The sequence below is a fragment of the Felis catus genome, chromosome A2 (genome assembly GCF_018350175.1).
Source record: "Felis catus isolate Fca126 chromosome A2, F.catus_Fca126_mat1.0, whole genome shotgun sequence".
Lineage (NCBI taxonomy): Eukaryota > Metazoa > Chordata > Mammalia > Carnivora > Felidae > Felis > Felis catus.
In genome coordinates this window covers 16,071,637-16,090,056 of record NC_058369.1, presented here as the reverse complement: position 1 = coordinate 16,090,056, position 18,420 = coordinate 16,071,637, and the positions used below count along the sequence as shown (strand labels likewise).

The 18,420-nt window shown below is 52.4% G+C and overlaps 1 protein-coding gene across 1 annotated transcript in view; it reads left to right on the top strand.

Moving 5' to 3' along the window:
- The first annotated feature begins 472 nt into the window (after positions 1-472).
- LTF (lactotransferrin) overlaps positions 473-18,420 on the top strand; it is a 31,942-nt gene continuing 13,994 nt past the window's right edge. The window contains exons 1-11 of the mRNA XM_011291127.3: positions 473-613; positions 6,759-6,922; positions 8,463-8,571; positions 8,882-9,064; positions 9,407-9,554; positions 10,459-10,514; positions 13,526-13,704; positions 14,173-14,347; positions 15,159-15,313; positions 16,819-16,909; positions 17,952-17,999. Coding sequence (XP_011289429.3) covers positions 571-613; positions 6,759-6,922; positions 8,463-8,571; positions 8,882-9,064; positions 9,407-9,554; positions 10,459-10,514; positions 13,526-13,704; positions 14,173-14,347; positions 15,159-15,313; positions 16,819-16,909; positions 17,952-17,999 — 1,351 coding nt within the window. The 5' untranslated portion in view covers positions 473-570. The remainder of the gene's footprint in view (positions 614-6,758; positions 6,923-8,462; positions 8,572-8,881; positions 9,065-9,406; positions 9,555-10,458; positions 10,515-13,525; positions 13,705-14,172; positions 14,348-15,158; positions 15,314-16,818; positions 16,910-17,951; positions 18,000-18,420) is intronic.

Below are 18,420 nucleotides of genomic sequence, written 5' to 3'. Positions count from 1 at the left end.
CAGGCAGCTGGGTCCTCTGCAGAGTTGTGGGCTGGCTGCTGGCCGGGGTGCCGGGGAGGAGGGGTCCCCCTGCCTTGACCAGCTCCCCCGCGCTTTAGAGCCATCTGCTAAAGGCAAGGCGAGTCCCACAGTTCTGATCACAGATGATCACAGATGACCACAGATATTCCCCTTAGGATCCCGGCTCTGTGTCCAACCGTCTAGGAGGCGCTGAGACCAGAGGAAGGACCAGACTCAGGGGCCGCGACTCCCCAGGGGCTTGCAGATTGACAGAGGGAAAGACCACCCCAGTAAGCGGGTGGGACCAGCAGCGCAGGGGCTGTAGGCTGGGTTTTCTGAGCGGCTTGGCACTCACTGGTCCTTCTCCCCACCCCCACTGTTCCCCCTCACCGCCCCCCCCCCCACTTGGCCTTGAGGAACTAGTTGGGGGTTGAGCGGGGGAGGGCAGGGGGTGCCGATTGGGCCACAGGGCGGGCCACACCCCGTGAGGTCACTCAGCCCTGGATAAAGGGGTGCAGAGACTGCTCAGGTGGCAGAGCCTTCATTCGCTGGTCGCCTCCCGAACCCAGAATGAAGCTAGTCTTTCCTGCGCTGCTGTTCCTTGGGGCCCTTGGTGAGTGCAGGGACTTGGGGGTGCCATAACCCGCGAGATGGGCGCGCGTGTCCCCGCGCCCTGCGGGGTGGGCGCCTGTGTGTCCGCGTCGCACGAGATGGGCTCCCGTGTCCCTGCGCCCCGCGGGGTTGGGCGCCCGAGTCCCTGCGTCGCACGAGATGGGCTCCTGTGTCCCTGCTCCCCGCGGGATCGGTGCCCCTCTGTCCCTGCGCCCCCGCCGGGTGGGCGCCCAGAGCCTGCAGCGTGGGAGGCTGCGAGGGTGCGGGGGTGCTGGGGGGTCTTGGGGCCGGGCCCAGCCCACCTGCCTGGGGAGGAGCCAGAGCCGAGCTCCTCCAGGCGGATCCGGGAGTTCCCAGAGCTGCGCAAAGCATCCCAAAGAGCCTTCTGGGACCCTGTCCCATTGCGTCCCAGCAGGACCTCTGGTAGCCATGGGACTGTTGCAGGCTTTTTGCATGGGAGGAAAATGAGACCCAGAGAGCATGAGCGACTTGCCCAAGACACACAGGAGACGGGAGTCAGAAGCCAGCGCCGGCAGGGCTGTGCGACATGGGCAAGACAGAGTCCCAGTTTCTTCAGTTAAAAAACGAGTCCGGCCACCTGCCCACACAGTTGTGAGGTGGAGGCCGGCTGCCCGCTGCTCAACGGTGGGCCAAGGTGCACAGGCTTCCCACCACGGACGGGCAGCGCTGGTGGCACAGACAGCCCCCCCCCCCCCCCCCCCCCCGCCACCGGACCCCACTGTCAGAGGGTCTAAGGGAAAGATGATTGATTTCTGTTCTCTTTTTATTTTTATTTTATTTTTAATTTTTTTTCAACGTTTATTTATTTTTGGGACAGAGAGAGACAGAGCATGAACGGGCGAGGGGCAGAGAGAGAGGGAGACACAGAATCGGAAACAGGCTCCAGGCTCCGAGCCATCAGCCCAGAGCCCGACGCGGGGCTCGAACTCACGGACCGCGAGATCGTGACCTGACTGAAGTCGGACGCTTAACCGACTGCGCCACCCAGGCGCCCCTCTGTTCTCTTTTTAAAGCTTATTTATTTATTTTGGAAGAGAAAGAGTGCGCGCACGAGTGGGGGAGGGGCAGAGAAGAGAGAGAGGCAGAGAGAGACAGAGGGAGAGGGAATCCCAAGGAGGCTCCGCACTGCTAGCACGGGTCCCGATGGAGGGCTCGAACTCACAAAACGTGAGATCATCACCTGAGCCGAAATCAAGAGTCTGATGCTTAACTGACTGAGCCACCCAGGGGCACCCCCCTCGCCCTGATTTCTGGTTTTCAATGTGCCCAGACTAGAATTATTTGAAACAATTTCTGGGGGTTTACAGAGGGCACTCACCAGTCGTAGACATTAGTGATGTAAATGTGTGAGGGCGGGGCTTCCGGCAGTGGAGGGGCGGGGCTGTGAGGGGCATGAGTGCCTGGGCAGTAAGTAGGGGGTCGGGGGCGAAAGACAGGTGTCTCCCAATTCCCAGGCCCCTGCCAGCCCAGGTCAGCCTCCTCTGAGCTGGGCGCTCCCTGGGTGGAAAAGACTAATAGAGCGCACAGTGACCTTATGCCCCCAAACCTAGGGACTGTGAAGCCATCCCTGTCCCCACCTCTGGTCCCCTTCTCCAAGTTCCTTCCTATGGTATTGTCATCCCTGTCTTCTCTGAGGCAGGATCGGGTCTGCCAAGGCCAACTTCCCTTCTGCCCCCTGACCTGGGGCTTGCTGGGTAGCACAGCACAGGGTTGGGGCTGCTTGGGAGAGATCGAGAAGCAGGAAACCTTGCTTTCCTGGATGTGGTCACAGGTCGCAGCCACAGATCCTGGCTCAGAGTTGCACCCTTGGGTTCCACTTTCACTTGAATCTTTGGTTGCCTCGCCCCCTCCCTTCACCCCCTCTCCCCTGCTGAAGCTGCAGTTTAAGTCCTACAGTCAATAGAATGGTGGTTAGCATCCTAAAGTGTCACTGAAACCCTGTTGTCCCCTGGGGAAGGAGTGGCACCTGCCCTGGGGGATTCCTGCCCCGCCCCCATGGCTGTGCTGGCTGGCAGAGGCTGGCTGGGCCGAGAAGGGTAGCTCCATCCCAGCCCCTGCCCTTTGAGGTCAGAACACCGCATGTCTGCATGGAAACAATCACAGGATGCCTACTTTCAAGAAGTTTCCATCCAGGCTCATGGGGGCAGCGTCTGAGGGGCAGATAGTTCAGATGCTAGGTTGGAGATACAGGAGGGGCCAGCCCTACACCTTTTTTGGGGAACATATCATCTTGGGGGGGGGATGTGTGGCTTCAGAGCCGGCTGGTGAGAGCTTTTGGGGGGGGGATGAGCTTGTGGTGCACTTGGTGCCCCTGGTGTTTGGGGGGCTGGGACTGTGGATCTTGGAAAACCCCTCGGTGGTCCTTTAGTCTCCTAGTTCAGCCAAGGGAGAAATGAGCCCTACCCGTGGGTTCCCCATTCCTGCTGCTGTTCGTGCCCTCCCCCCACCTTGAAGCATGCCCTTCTGTTTGGCTCTCCCTCTTCACCCCCAGATCCCATCCGTCACCGAGCTAATTTCTGACGCCAGCTCCCTATTCCTGCCCCTTCTCCATTCCCAGGGCTTTTCTGCTTGGTTCCGGGCTTTCAGTCCACTCCCTCCCCCGTTCTAGGCAGAGCCCTTATCTCTACTCTCTTCATGAGCGAGCTCTACTCCCTCTGGAACCAGACCTCCTCTGACCAGCTTGGAGGGCTTTCCACGCTCTGGCCTCAAATCCTTTACTAGCCCCATCTCCACTGCAGCCCGATTCTAACCTAGCCAGCCTAAATAGACTGGCTAGCCTTGTGGTAAGAACAGGGGGGGTTTTGTCTGACTGCGTAGATTCAAATCCTAGACCCAATGTTTATTAGCTGTGGGACCTCGGGCAAGCCACGTAACTAGCTAAAGACACGATTTTCTCACCTGGAAATGATATTAGCAGAGCTCAGAGAGTTGGGAGATTCGATGTCCAGAGAAGATGTGAAATGTTTGCAGCATTAGCTGTGTGCACATGGGTCCATGGTTCTCGCCTCCAGGAACACCACCACCGTCATTCCTGGTCCCCAGGAGCTCACTTCTGGTCTGGCATTTGTCTCTTCTAGAGCATTCATCATCCTTAGCTTCCTCTTTTTTGACTTTTTTTTTCTCTCCAGATGGGAGGGGAGATCTTGTCCCGTCTGCTTACATGAGACACGGTGCTGTGTATACAGACTTCCAGTAAATGCTACTGGGTCACGAGTGGCCGGATAGGACCAGGTTAATATTTTTATGGCAGGACAGTTCCCTGAGGGCCTCGGGATCGATTACATCCTTTGGGATTTCCTGGGACGACGGTCAGTGGGGAAGGAGTGTGGCAGCATATGCCCCTGAGCCCCCGCTGACTCAGCCTGGGAGCCGCTGCCCTCCTCCCCTCACCCTCCCAGGGAGCCTCAAATACCTTGGCGGGTCTGACTGCACAGGGGATGGTTCATGAACAGGAAGTAGCAGAGGGCTGAATGTTCCACTCTAAAGCGTATCCAAGTGGGAAAGGGGCTTTTGCAATCACGTGTGTGCGTGTGTGTGTGTGTGTGTGTGTGTGAGAGAGAGAGAGAGAGAGAGAGATAGCTTTATCGAGCTATATTTTACATGTCATGAGACTCACCTACCTCGAGTGTACAATTCAATGATTTTTAGGAATTTTACCAAGAGGCACAACCATCACTGTGAAATCTTTTTAGTACATTTCCGCCCCGCTGATAAGATTCTTCATGTCCATTTGGAGTTACTCTCCGTTCCCGCCCCAGCATCCGGCCAACCGCTAGTTACGTTCTGTTTCATCAGTCTGCCTTTTAAGACCTTTCACATACAAGCGGAGTCATACAGCAGGTGGTGTCGTGTGTCTGGTTTCTTCCATTTAGCGTGAATGAGGCTCATTCATGTTGTAGTGCATGCTTCTGGTTCTTTCCTTTTTACTGCCAAATCATACTTGGTTGTGTGCATGCACCGCATTTTGTCTAGCCATTCACCCGTGGCTGGACTTTCAGGCTGTTTCCCCTTTTTGGCTTTCCTGAATAATGCTGCTGTGAATATTCATACAGGAGTCTTTATGCAGACATACGCTTTTATTTCTTTTGGGTACATATCTAGAAGTGGAATTCCTGGGTCAAAATGTTTAACATTTTGAGAAGCTGCCAATTTGTTTCCCAAAGTGGCTTCAACTGACTAAGCCCCCCCCCCCCCCCGCCCTAGGCACCTCTGCGTTTGTATTTTCTTAACTGACTTTTGAAACACAGAAGTTTTGGATTTTGAGAGGTCACTTTATCAAGTTTTTTCATTTATGGACTGTGCTGTTGGTGTCATGGCTGATTAAACTTTGCCCATCCCAAGCTTGCAAAGTTTTTCCCTGTGTTTCCTTCTAAAAGTTTAATTGTTTTATCTCTTATACTAAATTCTATGATCCACTTTGAGTTAATTTCTGTGTATGGTGTGAGGTAGGGCTCTAAGTGAATCGTTTTTGTATGTGGATATATGTTCTGCTAGGACCCTTTGTTAACAGACTGCCCTTCGGCCAATGAATTGCCTTAGTGCCTTTGTCTAAAATCAATTGAATATACATATAAGCATTCTATTTCATTGATCTATATGTCTGTCTTTATGCTAATATCACGCCCTTTTGATAACTTTGGCTTTATAGTATGTTTTGAAATTAGGAAGTAAAATTTCTCGAGGTTTGTTCTTTTTCAAAATTGTTTGACTATTATATATAAATTATACAAAAATAAATTGTCAATGTAAATTATACAGAATTATTTTGGCTATTTTGCATCAATTTATTTATCTTATATAAATTATAGAATCTGCTTGTCAACTTTTGCAAACCTCCCCCTCCTCCCAGCCTGCTGGAATTGTGATAGGGTTTGTGTTGATTCTCTATCTCAGTTTCAGGAGAATTACCATCCTAACAATATTGAATTCATAAAGCGTGCACATAAATGTTTCTCCATTTATTTAGATCTTTAATTTCTCTCGGCAAAGTTTTAATTTTCAGCGTAAGTTTTGTATTTTTTGGTTAAATATTTCCCTAAGTATTTAACTCTTTTTGATGTTATTGCGAATAGAATTATTTTCTTAATTTTATTTTTGGAGCATCCAAGGCTTATCTGCAAAAATATAATTGCTCTTTGTATATTGACCTTGAATCCTGTGACCTTGTTATATTTGTGTATTCGTTCTAATAGCATTCTGTGCACTCCTTAGGATTTTCTAGAGGATCGCGTCATCTGCAAATAAAGACAGTTTTACTCCTTCCTTTCTGGTCTGGATGACTTCTATTGCATTTTCTTATTATCGTGGCTAGGATCTCCAGTGTTTTGTTGCACAGGAAACCTGAGAGCGGAGACTTGATCTTCCGGGGGCAAGCCTTCAGTCTTTCACCATTTTAATTTAACGGTGAAAAACTGTAAGTTTTTCATAGATTCCATTTATCAGGCAACCATGTGTTGGTTAAGAGCTGTGAGCAAATCTGGTCCAGGCTCCTTCCTAATTGCATCGATCCTATCAGCAAGGTAGGAGAGCCAGTCTTTCTGATACAGACGCGAATGGTGGTAACTCGGGCACCTTGACCCATTTGGTACACCACTCGGTGTAGCTACTGACAAGGAGTCGGGTGCGGTTAAGTTGCCTCGGCATCAGCGGGGGGTGGTTCTTGCAGTTACAACCGTCTAGGGACACCTGGATTCTTGGCTAGATTTTGCCACTGTTGAGCCGTCAGTCCCTCAGCCTCCTCAAAAGCCAGATTCCACATTAACAAAACAGGAGCAAGAATCCCTTTCCTGCCTACCTCCCAGCTTCAAGCGGGACAAAGCTCCACCAACTGAGGCAAAGGAGCGTCACCAGTTCTTAGAGGTAGGAAATGTGTCAGTTACAGGAAGGAAGATAACCCAGAGTCTCTGACTGTCTCCTTGAATTTGCGGAGAATCAGAGCCCTCTGGCCGGCAGAGAACGCTTGTTAGACGGTCAAGACACTTCCACTTGAGGAGACCGGCCTGACTTAGTGGCCGAATGGGGCAGAAGGAGGAGGAGCAGAGAGATGAAGGAGTCTGGATAAGTCTGGCAGGGGGTGAGGTGGCCTCTCCCATGGGCAGTGGTTGAGCCCTTACTCTTTCTCCCAGGACTGTGTCTGGGCACCCCTGGGAGACGTGTTCGGTGGTGCACCATATCACAAGCAGAGGAAACAAAATGCACCAAATTCCAACAGAATATGAGAGAAGTGGGTGGCCCCCATGTCTCCTGCACAAGGAAAAACTCTCGCCAAGAATGTATCCAGGCCATCAAGGTAAGTCAGTACCATGTGTTGGTTGGAACCAAATTGAATGGAAGGGAAGGGAAGGGAATAAAGTAAAAAATCTATTTCCCCCTTCTGCTTTTCTTCCCGGGCACCGATGGGTTGGGAGTGCTCCTTCCTCATAGGACACAAGACTATTTGGAAAGCAGATACTAACATTCTAAAGCGGAGACACCACGTGTGGGGAAACTGTGGTTGCCACACAATTTTTTTTCTTTTTTTTCTTGTTTATTTATTTATTTTGAGAGTCAGAGGCAGGGAGGAGCACGAGCAGGGAAGGGGCAGGGGGGGAGAGAGAGAGAGAGAGAGAGAGAGAGAGAGAGCTGCAAAGCCCAACATGGGACTCAAACACCTGAACTGTGAAATCATGACCTGAGCCGAAACTGAGTTGAACGCTTAACGGACTCAGCCGCCCAGGCGCCCCGGAACTTGCATTTTCTTAAGTGATGGCAATAAAACGAATCCTACCTTGCTGGTGATTTTATAGTGAAACTGATCTTCTTGGTTGGTGGCCTTCCAAATTGGCATTACAAATCTTCTGGAGAGTGGAATCACAAGGACAGCCAGAGCCACGAAGATAAACAAGGTCACTGTCTGAGCGAGTCCACGCTTAGTTGCCTATCCCAAGGTGACAGGCCATCGGGAGGAAAAAATTCTACGAGGACAAAGCTACCCATGAGAGCATAGATTTCAGAGCAAAAAGAAAGTGCTGAACATCTGAGGGGTTATTTGACAAACTATGGAACAACCACATTATGATAAAATATTATGAAGTCAATAAAGACCTGCAGAAGTATGAAAATGCATGCCATTTTAGAAGAAAGCAGTCCACAACGTATTATCTGTACCAGATTGCAAATATAAGACATATGGAAACATACGAGAAGTAATACGCTAAAAAGGATGAACATGATTTATTATGATGATTTTAAGATAGCGGAATAGTTTTATTTTCTATTCAATAAAAAAGAACTTAAATCAATATAGGGCTTTCTAGAGAAAGCATCTAGAATAAACAACTTCATTTATTATTACTTGTATTTATTTATGTGAGAGAGAGAGAGAGAGAGAGAGAGAGAGAGAGCACGAGCAAGGGAGAGGGGCGGAGAGGAGAGAGAGAGAGAATCCCAAGCAGTCTCCACGTTCAGCTCGGAGCCTGATATGGGGCTCGATCCCATGACTCTGATCATGACCTGAGCCAAAATCAAGAGTTGGACACTCAACCGACTGGGCCACCCCGGTGCCCCTAGAATAAACAACTGTAAGTATAAATGACTGTGAAGGGCAGGAACCATGAGACGATACAGGCGGGGACGCTTATAAGGAAGAGACAATATGCCAACGTCCGTAGTTAAAGCTATTGCCCTCAAAAGAGGGAACTTTGACTCGGGCCACCAAGTGAACATGAGTGAGTATGCCCCAAAGGAGACCCTTTTGAAGATCCTTCTAGATCTTTCTGACCTCCTGAAATCCAGTTGCCTGGGTTGGGGTGGGCTCTCTCCTGAAGCTGGCCTGGCCTCTTTGCTTTCAGGCGAACGAGGCAGATGCTGTGACCCTTGATGGTGGTCTGGTGTTCGAGGCAGGCCTGGACCCCAATAAACTGCGACCTGTAGCGGCTGAGGTCTATGGGACCCAAGCGGGTGAGTTCTCCCTGGAGACCCGGAAGCTGGGGTGGCCCTGGCCTTGGCCCCGGGCTCTGTGCAGAGTGGATGACACCTAGAGGTGGGTTCACGGACGGCATCCCACTCGCAGGGAACTGAGTCCCTGGGCTCTTTGGGCCCGATGCTGACCCGCTGGGGGAGGACACGTGTGTTCTCCCTGGGGAAACAGAGCAGGTCGCAGGAAAAGCTAGCATATGGCTTCCTTTTCCACCAGGGCAAGGTCACGTTGGGCTGTTTTTCTCCCTCTGGTCTGGGCTAAGAGCTTTCAATTCTCTCTGTCCCTTTGCAGAGCCACAAATCCACTATTATGCTGTGGCCATAGCAAAGAAGGGAACCAACTTCCAGCTGAACCAGCTACAAGGCAGGAAGTCCTGCCACACAGGCCTTGGCAGGTCCGCCGGATGGAACATCCCTATGGGGTTGCTCCGTCCATTCTTAAACTGGGCAGGGCCGCCCGAGCCCCTTGAGAAGGGTAAGATGACTGGAGGACTGTGGGCAGCCTCTGGGCGGGGGGAGGGGGGTCTCCACGCTGGTGGCACACGCAGGCCACTTTGTAAACGTGGGATGAACCCCAGTGGGCCCACCGCACCAGCGGCCCTTTGGGAGGCGGCAGCTGAGTCTGCTGTCGGCCGAGGTGCGGCTCTGAGCGCCCAGCCTCACGTAAGAGGCTGTCCCGCAGGGGTGGAGGAAGGGGCTCAGTCTCCACCCCCCCACCCCCCACCCCTCCCCAGTTTGCGCCAGCGTCCCTGGGAGACGTGATGAGCTGCGGCCGGACTGGCTCACACCCTGTGGCCTATTTCTCTGTGTTCAACAGCTGCGGCCAACTTCTTCTCTGCCAGCTGTGTGCCCTGCGCGGATGGGAAAGAGTACCCCAACCTGTGTCGCCTGTGTGCGGGGACAGGGGAGAACAAATGTGCCTGCTCCTCCCAGGAACCATACTTTGGCTACGCCGGTGCCTTCAAGTGAGTGAGAAGGCCCTCTTCTCCCCAGTGGCCTGAGCACCCTGTGTCCTCAGGCCGGGAGGCCTTTTCTCTGGCCCCAGTCACAGCTCAGCCTGCCGGCAGGGACCGCAGAGCGGGTGTCGTTCTCCTGAGTCCAAAGAGGGCACTGGCTTTGCCCAGTGCACGTGCCCCTCCAGCCCCCTCCCCCCCCGGATCCCCCTCTACGGGCCCCTTACCTCTACCCCAGCCTCGTGAGCCGTCACCCCGACAGGGGTCATTCCTTGTCCCCACAGACGAGGCTGTGGCTTTGTTTGCGCTGGGATGTCCTGTGTTTCCCTGCTGACTTCCGCCCTCTCCCTAACCACAGAGGGACGGAAGGGGTCTTGTCGTGAGACAACCAGTCCCTCGCTCCCGGAAGGACAGCTGGAGCGTCCAGGCTGATGTGGTCTGCCCCACGCGGGCTTCTCCACCAGCCGGGAGAGAGCGAGCTCTGCCCGACTGCCCCCTGCACCCCCCTGCCCCCCCATGCCCCGTGCTGAGGCGGATGCTGCTTCTCTCCCCACATCTGCCTCCTGAGCTCAGGCATTTTTGCCGACGGAGGCCTCCCCGCTTGGCCGCAGCACATCTGCCCACTCGGTCCTGGGAGAAAGGACCACATACTCAGGCATATAGAGGCTTCAGATCCTTTTATATAGAAAGACCCGTTTTGCCCTTTCAGGCCCTAACGCAGGAGGTGGGGGGCTCTGGCCAGCCCCTAAGCCGTCCTTCCTCACAATCTATCTGGAGGTGGCCGCCCTCCCAGACAGGTGCGCTCCAAAGCCTCAGAGGAGGGGAGCCCGGGGCCCTGCTCCCCTGCGAGGCCTGAGGAAGAAGCTGGGGACAGCCGGCTCTGTGCTGACCCTTCTGCGACTTTCTCATTTCACAGGTGTCTGCATGAAGGAGGTGGAGATGTGGCTTTTGTCAGGCACACTACAGTGTTTGGTAAGAAGTGGGAGGAGAGCTAGGGTACAGCCTCCTTTGGTTCTATTTTCCCATAATTCTGAGCCTTGAGCAAATTGGACTCCACTTCTTGGCACGCTATTATCAAGGTTCTCTACGGGGCAGGCCTCATTTCCTGTTTTGCTTTTATTTAAAAAAATGTTTTACTGTCTATTTGTTTTTGAGAGAGAGAGAGAGAGAGAGAGAGCACGAGTGGGGGAGGGGCAGAGAGAGAGAGAGAGGGAGACACAGAATCCCAAGCAGGTTCCAGGGTCTGAGCGGTCAGCACAGAGCCTGACGAAGGGCTCGAACCCACAAACCATGAGATCATGACCTGAGCTAAAGTCGGACGCTAAACCAACTGAGCCACCCACGTGCCCTATTTTATCATTTTTTAAAAAGTTTATTTATTTATTTTGAGAGATGGAGACAGCATGGGGGGAGGGCAGAGAGAGGGAGAGAGAGAGAATCCCAAGCAGGCTCCACGATGCTAGAGCAGAGCCCGAAGTGGGGCTCGAACCTACGAAACCTAGATCATGACCTGAACCGAAACCAAGAGTCCGATGCTTAACCGACTGAGCCCCCCAGGCCATTTTAAGCCATCAGCTTTCTCTAAATCCCCCAATACCCACTACCTTTCTTTTCCTCAGAGACACCCCGCCTCTGTCCCCGACACAGGTTTTTGGGCTCTGAGACCACAAAAGTTTCGGCATTAGAAACCATGCTGCTGCCAGGATTTTCCATTCAGCGTCTTGTTTTGGAGATTTATCTGTGTTGTATGTCTAGTTCAGTGTTTCTGACAGCTGAGGAATGCTCATCGGGTTCTACTTATCTGTCACCCTAGGTCACCTTGCCTTTCCCTGTACCACAAACAGCTCCATGACTCACGTTCTCCTGTGTGTCCTCTTACTGTTGTGCAGAAGATTCCTGAAATACCACATGCTGATGCACCCTGCTGGGTGTGCACGGGCTGAACACATGCTTCCCAGGACCACCAGAGACAGACCCACCCCACTGACCCGAGACCTCCGGAGATAGGCTTACATTGATCATCTCAATATATTTGCTAGTCATTTTCTTTTTTTTATTATTATTATTTTTTTTTCAACATTTATTTATTTTTGGGACAGAGAGAGACAGAGCATGAACGGGGGAGGGGCAGAGAGAGAGGGAGAGAATCCCAAGCAGGCTTTGCGATGGGAGTGCAGAGCCCGACGTGGGTTGGTGGAGAGAGATCTCACCCTACACTTGGCTGTCCGTTTTCAAATCTCGTTCAACGAAAAGTGTAGAATTCTTTTGCTGCCTTTCTAAAAACGTCATCCTTTCATTTTAATTAGAATTGTTTTGAGTTTAAATTGGCCCGTGGGGAACTATATTTAAGGTTAAGTTGTCCAATCCCTGATCACGATGAATCTTCCTCCTTTGATCACACCTCTTCTGTGTCCTTTAACGGAACTTACAAAGTTTCTCTTTGTTGGTCTTACTGTGCGAGGTTAGTTACTAGCTCTTTCATGGTTTGGGTTGCCATTACAGTCTGATATTCTATATTAGCTTCTGCTTGGTTGTTGCTAATGAGGATAATACTTGGTTTTGGAAGTTCTACCCTGCTGGATACCGTTATTGGTTTTATTCCTTCTTCCTTGGTTTTGTTGGCTTTTCTATGTAGATGACCACATCATCTTTATTTTTTTATTTTCAGTTTTTGAGGCGGGGGGGGGGGGAAGGGCACAGGGGGAGCGAGAGAGAGAGAATCCCAAGCAGCCTCCACACCCAGCGGGGAGCTCAGTCTCACAACCATTGAGATCATGACCTGAGACTCAGACGCTCAACAGACGGAGCCACCCAGGCACCCCTGTGGATCGCATCATCTTTAAATAGAGTTTGCCTTCTTCCTGCCGGTGGTTCCATCTCGTTTCTTTTGTCAGTTGCGTCCGGCACTGTGTTGGCAATATGACAGCTGACATTTTTGCTTTGTTCCTGATTTTGAAGCGAATGCTTACATTTTCTCCTGTTAGCATGATTTTGCTGCAGCCATTTTGATGAAAGGCATTTCTCAGGTTCAAGAACTTTACCAAATTCTCCATATCACCCGTTTCCTGAAACAAACAAACAAAAAACCCAACCACAACTAGATGTTGAACACACACCTGCTTTTTTTGCATCTGTTAAGATTATCTCATGGTGCTTCTTAATGACGTGGAGTACTCTGGCTTTTTAGATGATTGACCGTTCTTTGTTAATGAAGTAAGCTGATAAACCTTAACCCTGATCTATTTTTAAAATACTCTGTTAGGTTGAGTTAGCTAATGTATATTTGAGATTTTTGCACGTATGCTCATAAGGAAAATAGGCCTATAATTCTTCTCTCCTGTACTGCTCTCTCTGATTTTGAGCTCAAGGTTGCACTAATCTCCCAAAAGGACTTGGGCAGGTTCCTGTCACTTTATATATTGTCACTATACATGCTCATGTATGAGATACATTGGCAGTTCCAAATTGGGCTGAACTCACTCATAAAAACAGACTTTCCCCTTCTTTTGATAACACCTCATGTTGGGAAGTGATTCAACCATACATCCTGCCTTAAAAATGTTTGTAACTTTTTATTCTTTCTAGAGAGGTGGGTAAGGCAGCGCCCCCTGGCTGGTGCGCTGGGATTGCCTCTACCCTGGGACCCTTTTCTAGGAGGGGTTGCCATGGAAACAGATGGGGTCTGGTTCAGCCTCCTTGGCTGGCCAGGCAGAAGGTGCATCAATCCCAGAGCAGCCTGTATGATCCAGAGGAACACTGGGCTAGCCCCCAAGGCTTTCTGGTTACTATCTTTACTTTTTTTGAGTGTTCCGGAGCAATCCACTGCCTTTCTGACCCCTGCCCCCCCCCCCCCCCGCCCAGTTTTGTAGAGTACCTATGATGTCTCCTCTAGCTCACGATGTGGGAGAAGGGGAGCTCCAGCTCACGGTTAATGCCTACAGTGGGCTCATCCGGGCTCCCCTCCACCTCCACCTTTCCTCCAGAGAGCCTGCCAGACAAGGCCGACCAGGACAAGTACGAGCTGCTCTGCTTAAACAACACTCGGAAGCCAGTGGACGCGTTCAAGGAGTGTCACCTGGCCCGGATCCCTTCTCACGCCGTTGTGGCCCGAAGTGTGGACGGCAAGGAGGACTTGATCTGGGAGCTTCTCAACAAGGCGCAGGTGTCCACCTCCTCCACCCCTCTCCCACGCCCCACCCCCCCCCCTCCGCTCCCGAGGCCCTCCCCACCTGCCTGGATTTGCCGTGGGGAGCTTCCTTCCCGAATGTCCTGCTGCTCTACAAGTCTTTCTGCGGCCTCTCTGCACAAAGGCTAACAGATTCAATGGGCTCTGGACAGCAGAAACAATAGAGGTCTCTCCAGCATTACTGATGAACGGTGTCTCAGGGGCTGGAACAGCAACAGGGGGACAATGAGGCAGTATTCTCGGGACTCTAAGGTGCCTGGGCCCTAGCGACTTTTGAAGCCACAGCTGAATGAGCCACGGGGCCAGTCCCTCCACACGAGGAAGTGAACCAAGGTCCCCAACGCTCAGCATCATCCCCAAGCTCCGGGCGCTGTGGTTCAACATTGTGCTTTTCTTTCCTGTCTATTTCCCACTGACGCTGTAATTCCATTTTTCCTTAATTAGGAAAAGTTTGGAAAAGACAAGTCACCTGCGTTCCAGCTCTTTGGCTCCCCTAAGGATGAGAAGGATCTGCTGTTCAAAGACTCTGCCCTTGGGTTTTTGAGGGTCCCCTCGAAGGTCGATTCTGGGCTGTACCTTGGCTTCAACTACCTCACTGCCATCCAGGGCCTGAGGGAAAGTGAGTGAGACCCGGGCAGGCCCTGCCGGCAGGCTGGTGGGGGTGCTAAGCCAAGGGGCAGGCCTTCCAGAAAGTACTCTCCCTTCTCCGGCAGCAGAGCTCTGCTCTGGAGCGGCCCTTGTCCATTCGAGGCAGATGCCAGGGTGCCGTGAAGCAAGCCAGGGCATTTTAACAGGCGGGAGAGTCTCCGGACTAATGTGACAGACACCCAGTTAATGTGGTTGTATGTCCCCGGCTCCCCGGCCTGGACAGAACAATCAACTTGCCTCCTTATGAAGTAAGAACCACGCACATGAACCGAGAGAGCCAGGGCCCCCCCTGGGATGAATCTGGAGGCCTGGTGAACGCAGCTCTGGACTGGGGCCCTGGACTTGGCCGGGATACCACAGGGGGCCAGCTCAGCCATGGCTCCTCCTCTCCTGGGGGGCTGAGATGGAGTCAGCCTGAGCGAGGACACTGCGATGCAGTTAATGGTGGTGCCTGACTGAGGGGAGGTCAGTCCCCTAGGCCATCTCTTGGGGCTGCCGCTGTCTGTGTCCTGGAGCTTTAATCCCGTGGGACCCCGATACTAGGCAAGTCACCGCACTAAGGCTTGAAGGGTGGGTTAGAAGCCAGGGAAGCCTCCAAAGGAACCGAAATAGGAGGCCCGGGGTTACGCGCGCCTGGCGAAGGGGTTGGGCCCCTGAGCGTGGAGGGGGAGAGCGGCAGGGGGCAGCGAGCTCAGGGCTTCCGGGCGGTGGGCGGCGCCTGGGTGTCCCCGCCAGGCTCTGGGCCCCACGACCGCTGTGTCCCTGTGTGTCTCTGTGCGCAGCGGCTGCGGAAGTGGCGGAGAGGCGCGCGCGCGTCGCTTGGTGCGCGGTGGGCAGAGAGGAGGAGCGCAAGTGCCAGCAGTGGAGTCGCGCGAGCCTCGGGAACGTGACCTGTGTCTCAGCGCCCACCGGCGAGGACTGCATCGCCCTGGTCCTGGTAGGGGCGCGGGCTCCGCCGGGGGTGGGGGGCGATCGGGACCGGGAGACACCGCGCAGGCCCAGAATGCTTGTGGCCTTTCCACTCCCTTGCTTCGAGGAACAGTCGTGATTGTTGCAGGGCGCTGGGAGGACATAGAAAGGTAGCTCGTAGAAAAACAAACAGCAGAGATACACCACGGCTGGTCTTGATAATTTCCTAGCCCCGGATTTCTCCGGACACGTGTGCGCGTGCCCGCAACCGTCCTGGATCGTGCCAGTTCGGTTGGTTTTGAGTCCTTGCCACTTAACGGTACATCGTGGCCATTCTCCCCCGTGAATATCTATTCCCTGAAAACACTGAAAAATGATTTGAGGATGTCTTTCCCGTGGCTGTGGCTGTTCAGCCACGAACCTATTCTGCTTTGGCCCGTTATTTTGTTATTACCATTAGACCCCCCACCCTGCCCCCCGTGCTGCAACCCTGAATAGAAATTTTCATCCATATCTTCATATCTCCAGTTTTTAAAAATTTTTGTAAGGTTTATTTATTTTGAGAGAGAGAGAGAGAGAGAATGTGTGTGTGTGTGTGTGTGTGTGTGTGTGTGTGTGTGTGCAAGTGGGGGAGGGGCAGAGAAAGAGGGAGAAAGAATCCCAAGCAGGCTCCACACTGTCAGCACAGAGCTGATGTGGGGCTTGAACGCTCAAACTGGTGAAATCATCATGACTTGAGCCGAGATCAAGAGTCAGAGGCTTCACCGGCTGAGCCACCCAGGTGCCCCTCCAGTTTCTTTTTTAAAATTTTTAACGTTTATTTATTTTTGAGAGAGAGAGAGTGGGGAAGGCGCAGAGAAAGAGGGAGACATAGAATCCAAAGCAGGCTCTGAGCTGGCAGCACAGAGCCCGATGTGGGGCTCGAACTCACAAACTCATGTGGGATCGTGACCTGAGGTGAAGTTGGACGCTTAAGTGACTGAACCACCCAGGCGCCCCTCCAGCTTTTTTTTTTTTTTAAATAGAGTTGTAAGAAAATTATTACTGAGCCGAAGAGCGAGTTTGCAGTCTCGATGAATCCATACTCGAATGTTGGGGTGCGGGTGCGTTCATTCCCCTGGCGAGGCAGCTCAGTCGTTTCTGCTCATTTGTTGAACAACTTCTGTGTCGAACTTGAGCGTAACGCCAAGGGGCTGAGACCAGACAAGGCGGCTTGTTCGATCCGTCTCCTCACTGAGTGAGGCTGGTCCAGGAGGGCGTCCCAAGAGCGTTTGGGCGACAGAGGGTCAATGCAACCTGTGCCTGGTCTGTCCATTGGGAGCGACCGCACGCAGGGTGCGCGGGGCTGCTAATCGAGAGTGTGCCAAGTGTTTCCTTGGGTGCTCAGTTCAAACAGGCCCTGTCTCTTTCTGCTACCTCGTCGGGGCACCTGACATTCTCTGACCTAAAGCCATTCTCTCAGACAGCCTAGAAACAGGCGAGACGGGAAAGCGCCCCTCTGTATGGTGCCGACGATTCGCTTTGGTTTTACAGAAAGGAGAAGCCGATGCCCTGAGCCTGGATGGAGGACTGATCTATGTCGCGGGCAAGTGCGGTTTGGTGCCTGTCCTGGCAGAGAACCAAAGTAAGTCGGTGTTGGGGGGGGGGGCGGGGGTGTCCTCTCTGGTTTCTTCCGTCTGGCCCACGGGAGCAGTAACCCCACTTGGTGGGTCCAGGGGCAGATGCTGAGATGGACGGATGCATTCAAACAGGAGAATTGGGGAGGGGGAGCAAGGACGGATGAAAAGGGCCTTTACCCACACGGCCTGTGTGTTGAGAAGTGACAAAGCACAGATTGGTTTCCTCTTCTTCATGTAAAACAGGATTTTAGTCAAGTACAACATACGTACAGAAAAGTCTCCTTAAGTGCAACTCAGTGACGTGTCACACACTGGTGGGTCCCCATGCCCTAGTGCCCCGATCACGGCAAGTTCCAGATGGCCCCCGGCGCCCTCCTGCCACCAGCCGCCTTACTCAGGCGAGGGCAGTAACCCCTGACTTCAAACGGCACAGATCAATTCTGCCTGTTTAAAAATTTTTTTTTTTTAATTTTTATTCATTTTTTGAGAGAGAGATGGAGACAGAGCGTGAGCAGGGGAGGGGCAGAGAGAGAGGGAGACACAGAATCCGAAGCAGGTTCCAGGGTCTGGGCTGTCAGCACACAGCCTGAACACACAGCATGAACTCACGAGCTGTGAGATCATGACCTGAGCCGAAGTCGGACGCTTAACCGACTGAGCCACCCAGGCGCCCCAATATCTGCCTGTTTTTAAACCTTCCGTGCGAGACACGTGCTTTGTACGTCTGTTGCTCAGTGTTATGTCCGTGAGATTCATCCAAAGAGTACTGAATCTCGCTGCTGTATGGTATTCTGTAGTTATTCGTCCATCTATGGGGGAGAGGCGTTCGGGTCATTTCCAGTTGGTGGCTGTTGTTTGGGTCGTTTCCAATTGGTGGCATCTGCGTCTGTGTCTTTTGCTGAACACACGCATCTGTGCCTTTCTGCTGCATGGGATTGCTGGACGGTCTCTTCGGAGTTGATCCCGCATCGCTGAGATTTAAGAGTTTGTGGCTTCTCAGTAAAGCTGAGTGTTTAATGACATTTTGCTTGTTTTTGCTCCTTTCAGAACCACAGATCCCTAATAATGAACGTTGTGAGGATAGACGAGTGGAAGGTGAGTTGGAATCTGCTAGTTTCAGGGTCATGGGTAAGTTCTCATTGCTGGAGGAGGGGGAGGAGGCGGCCGGGAACTTAAAAGAAAAAAAAAAAAAAAACCTCACAGAAAGAGATACAGCCACAGAAGCCGTAAGCTCTTTTGAAGAGGCAAATAATTCATAGACGAGTAATTGTAATTAATGTTGTATTGACCTTCACACTTGGCAGAGAACTGCGAGAGTTCTTCACTGTTCTCACAGCCACGGACGGTACTGCGGCAGATCCTGGCCTTGAACCGGGTCTCCCGGGCTAGATCCCGTGCTCTGAGCGTTACCCCCACCCTCCCGCTGGAGCCTGGGCTTGCTCAGCGCCAGAGGAGCTCTGCACTTGTCCATGGCTGGAATCTGTCAGTGACGCACCGTCAGGAGAGGGATTGCCAC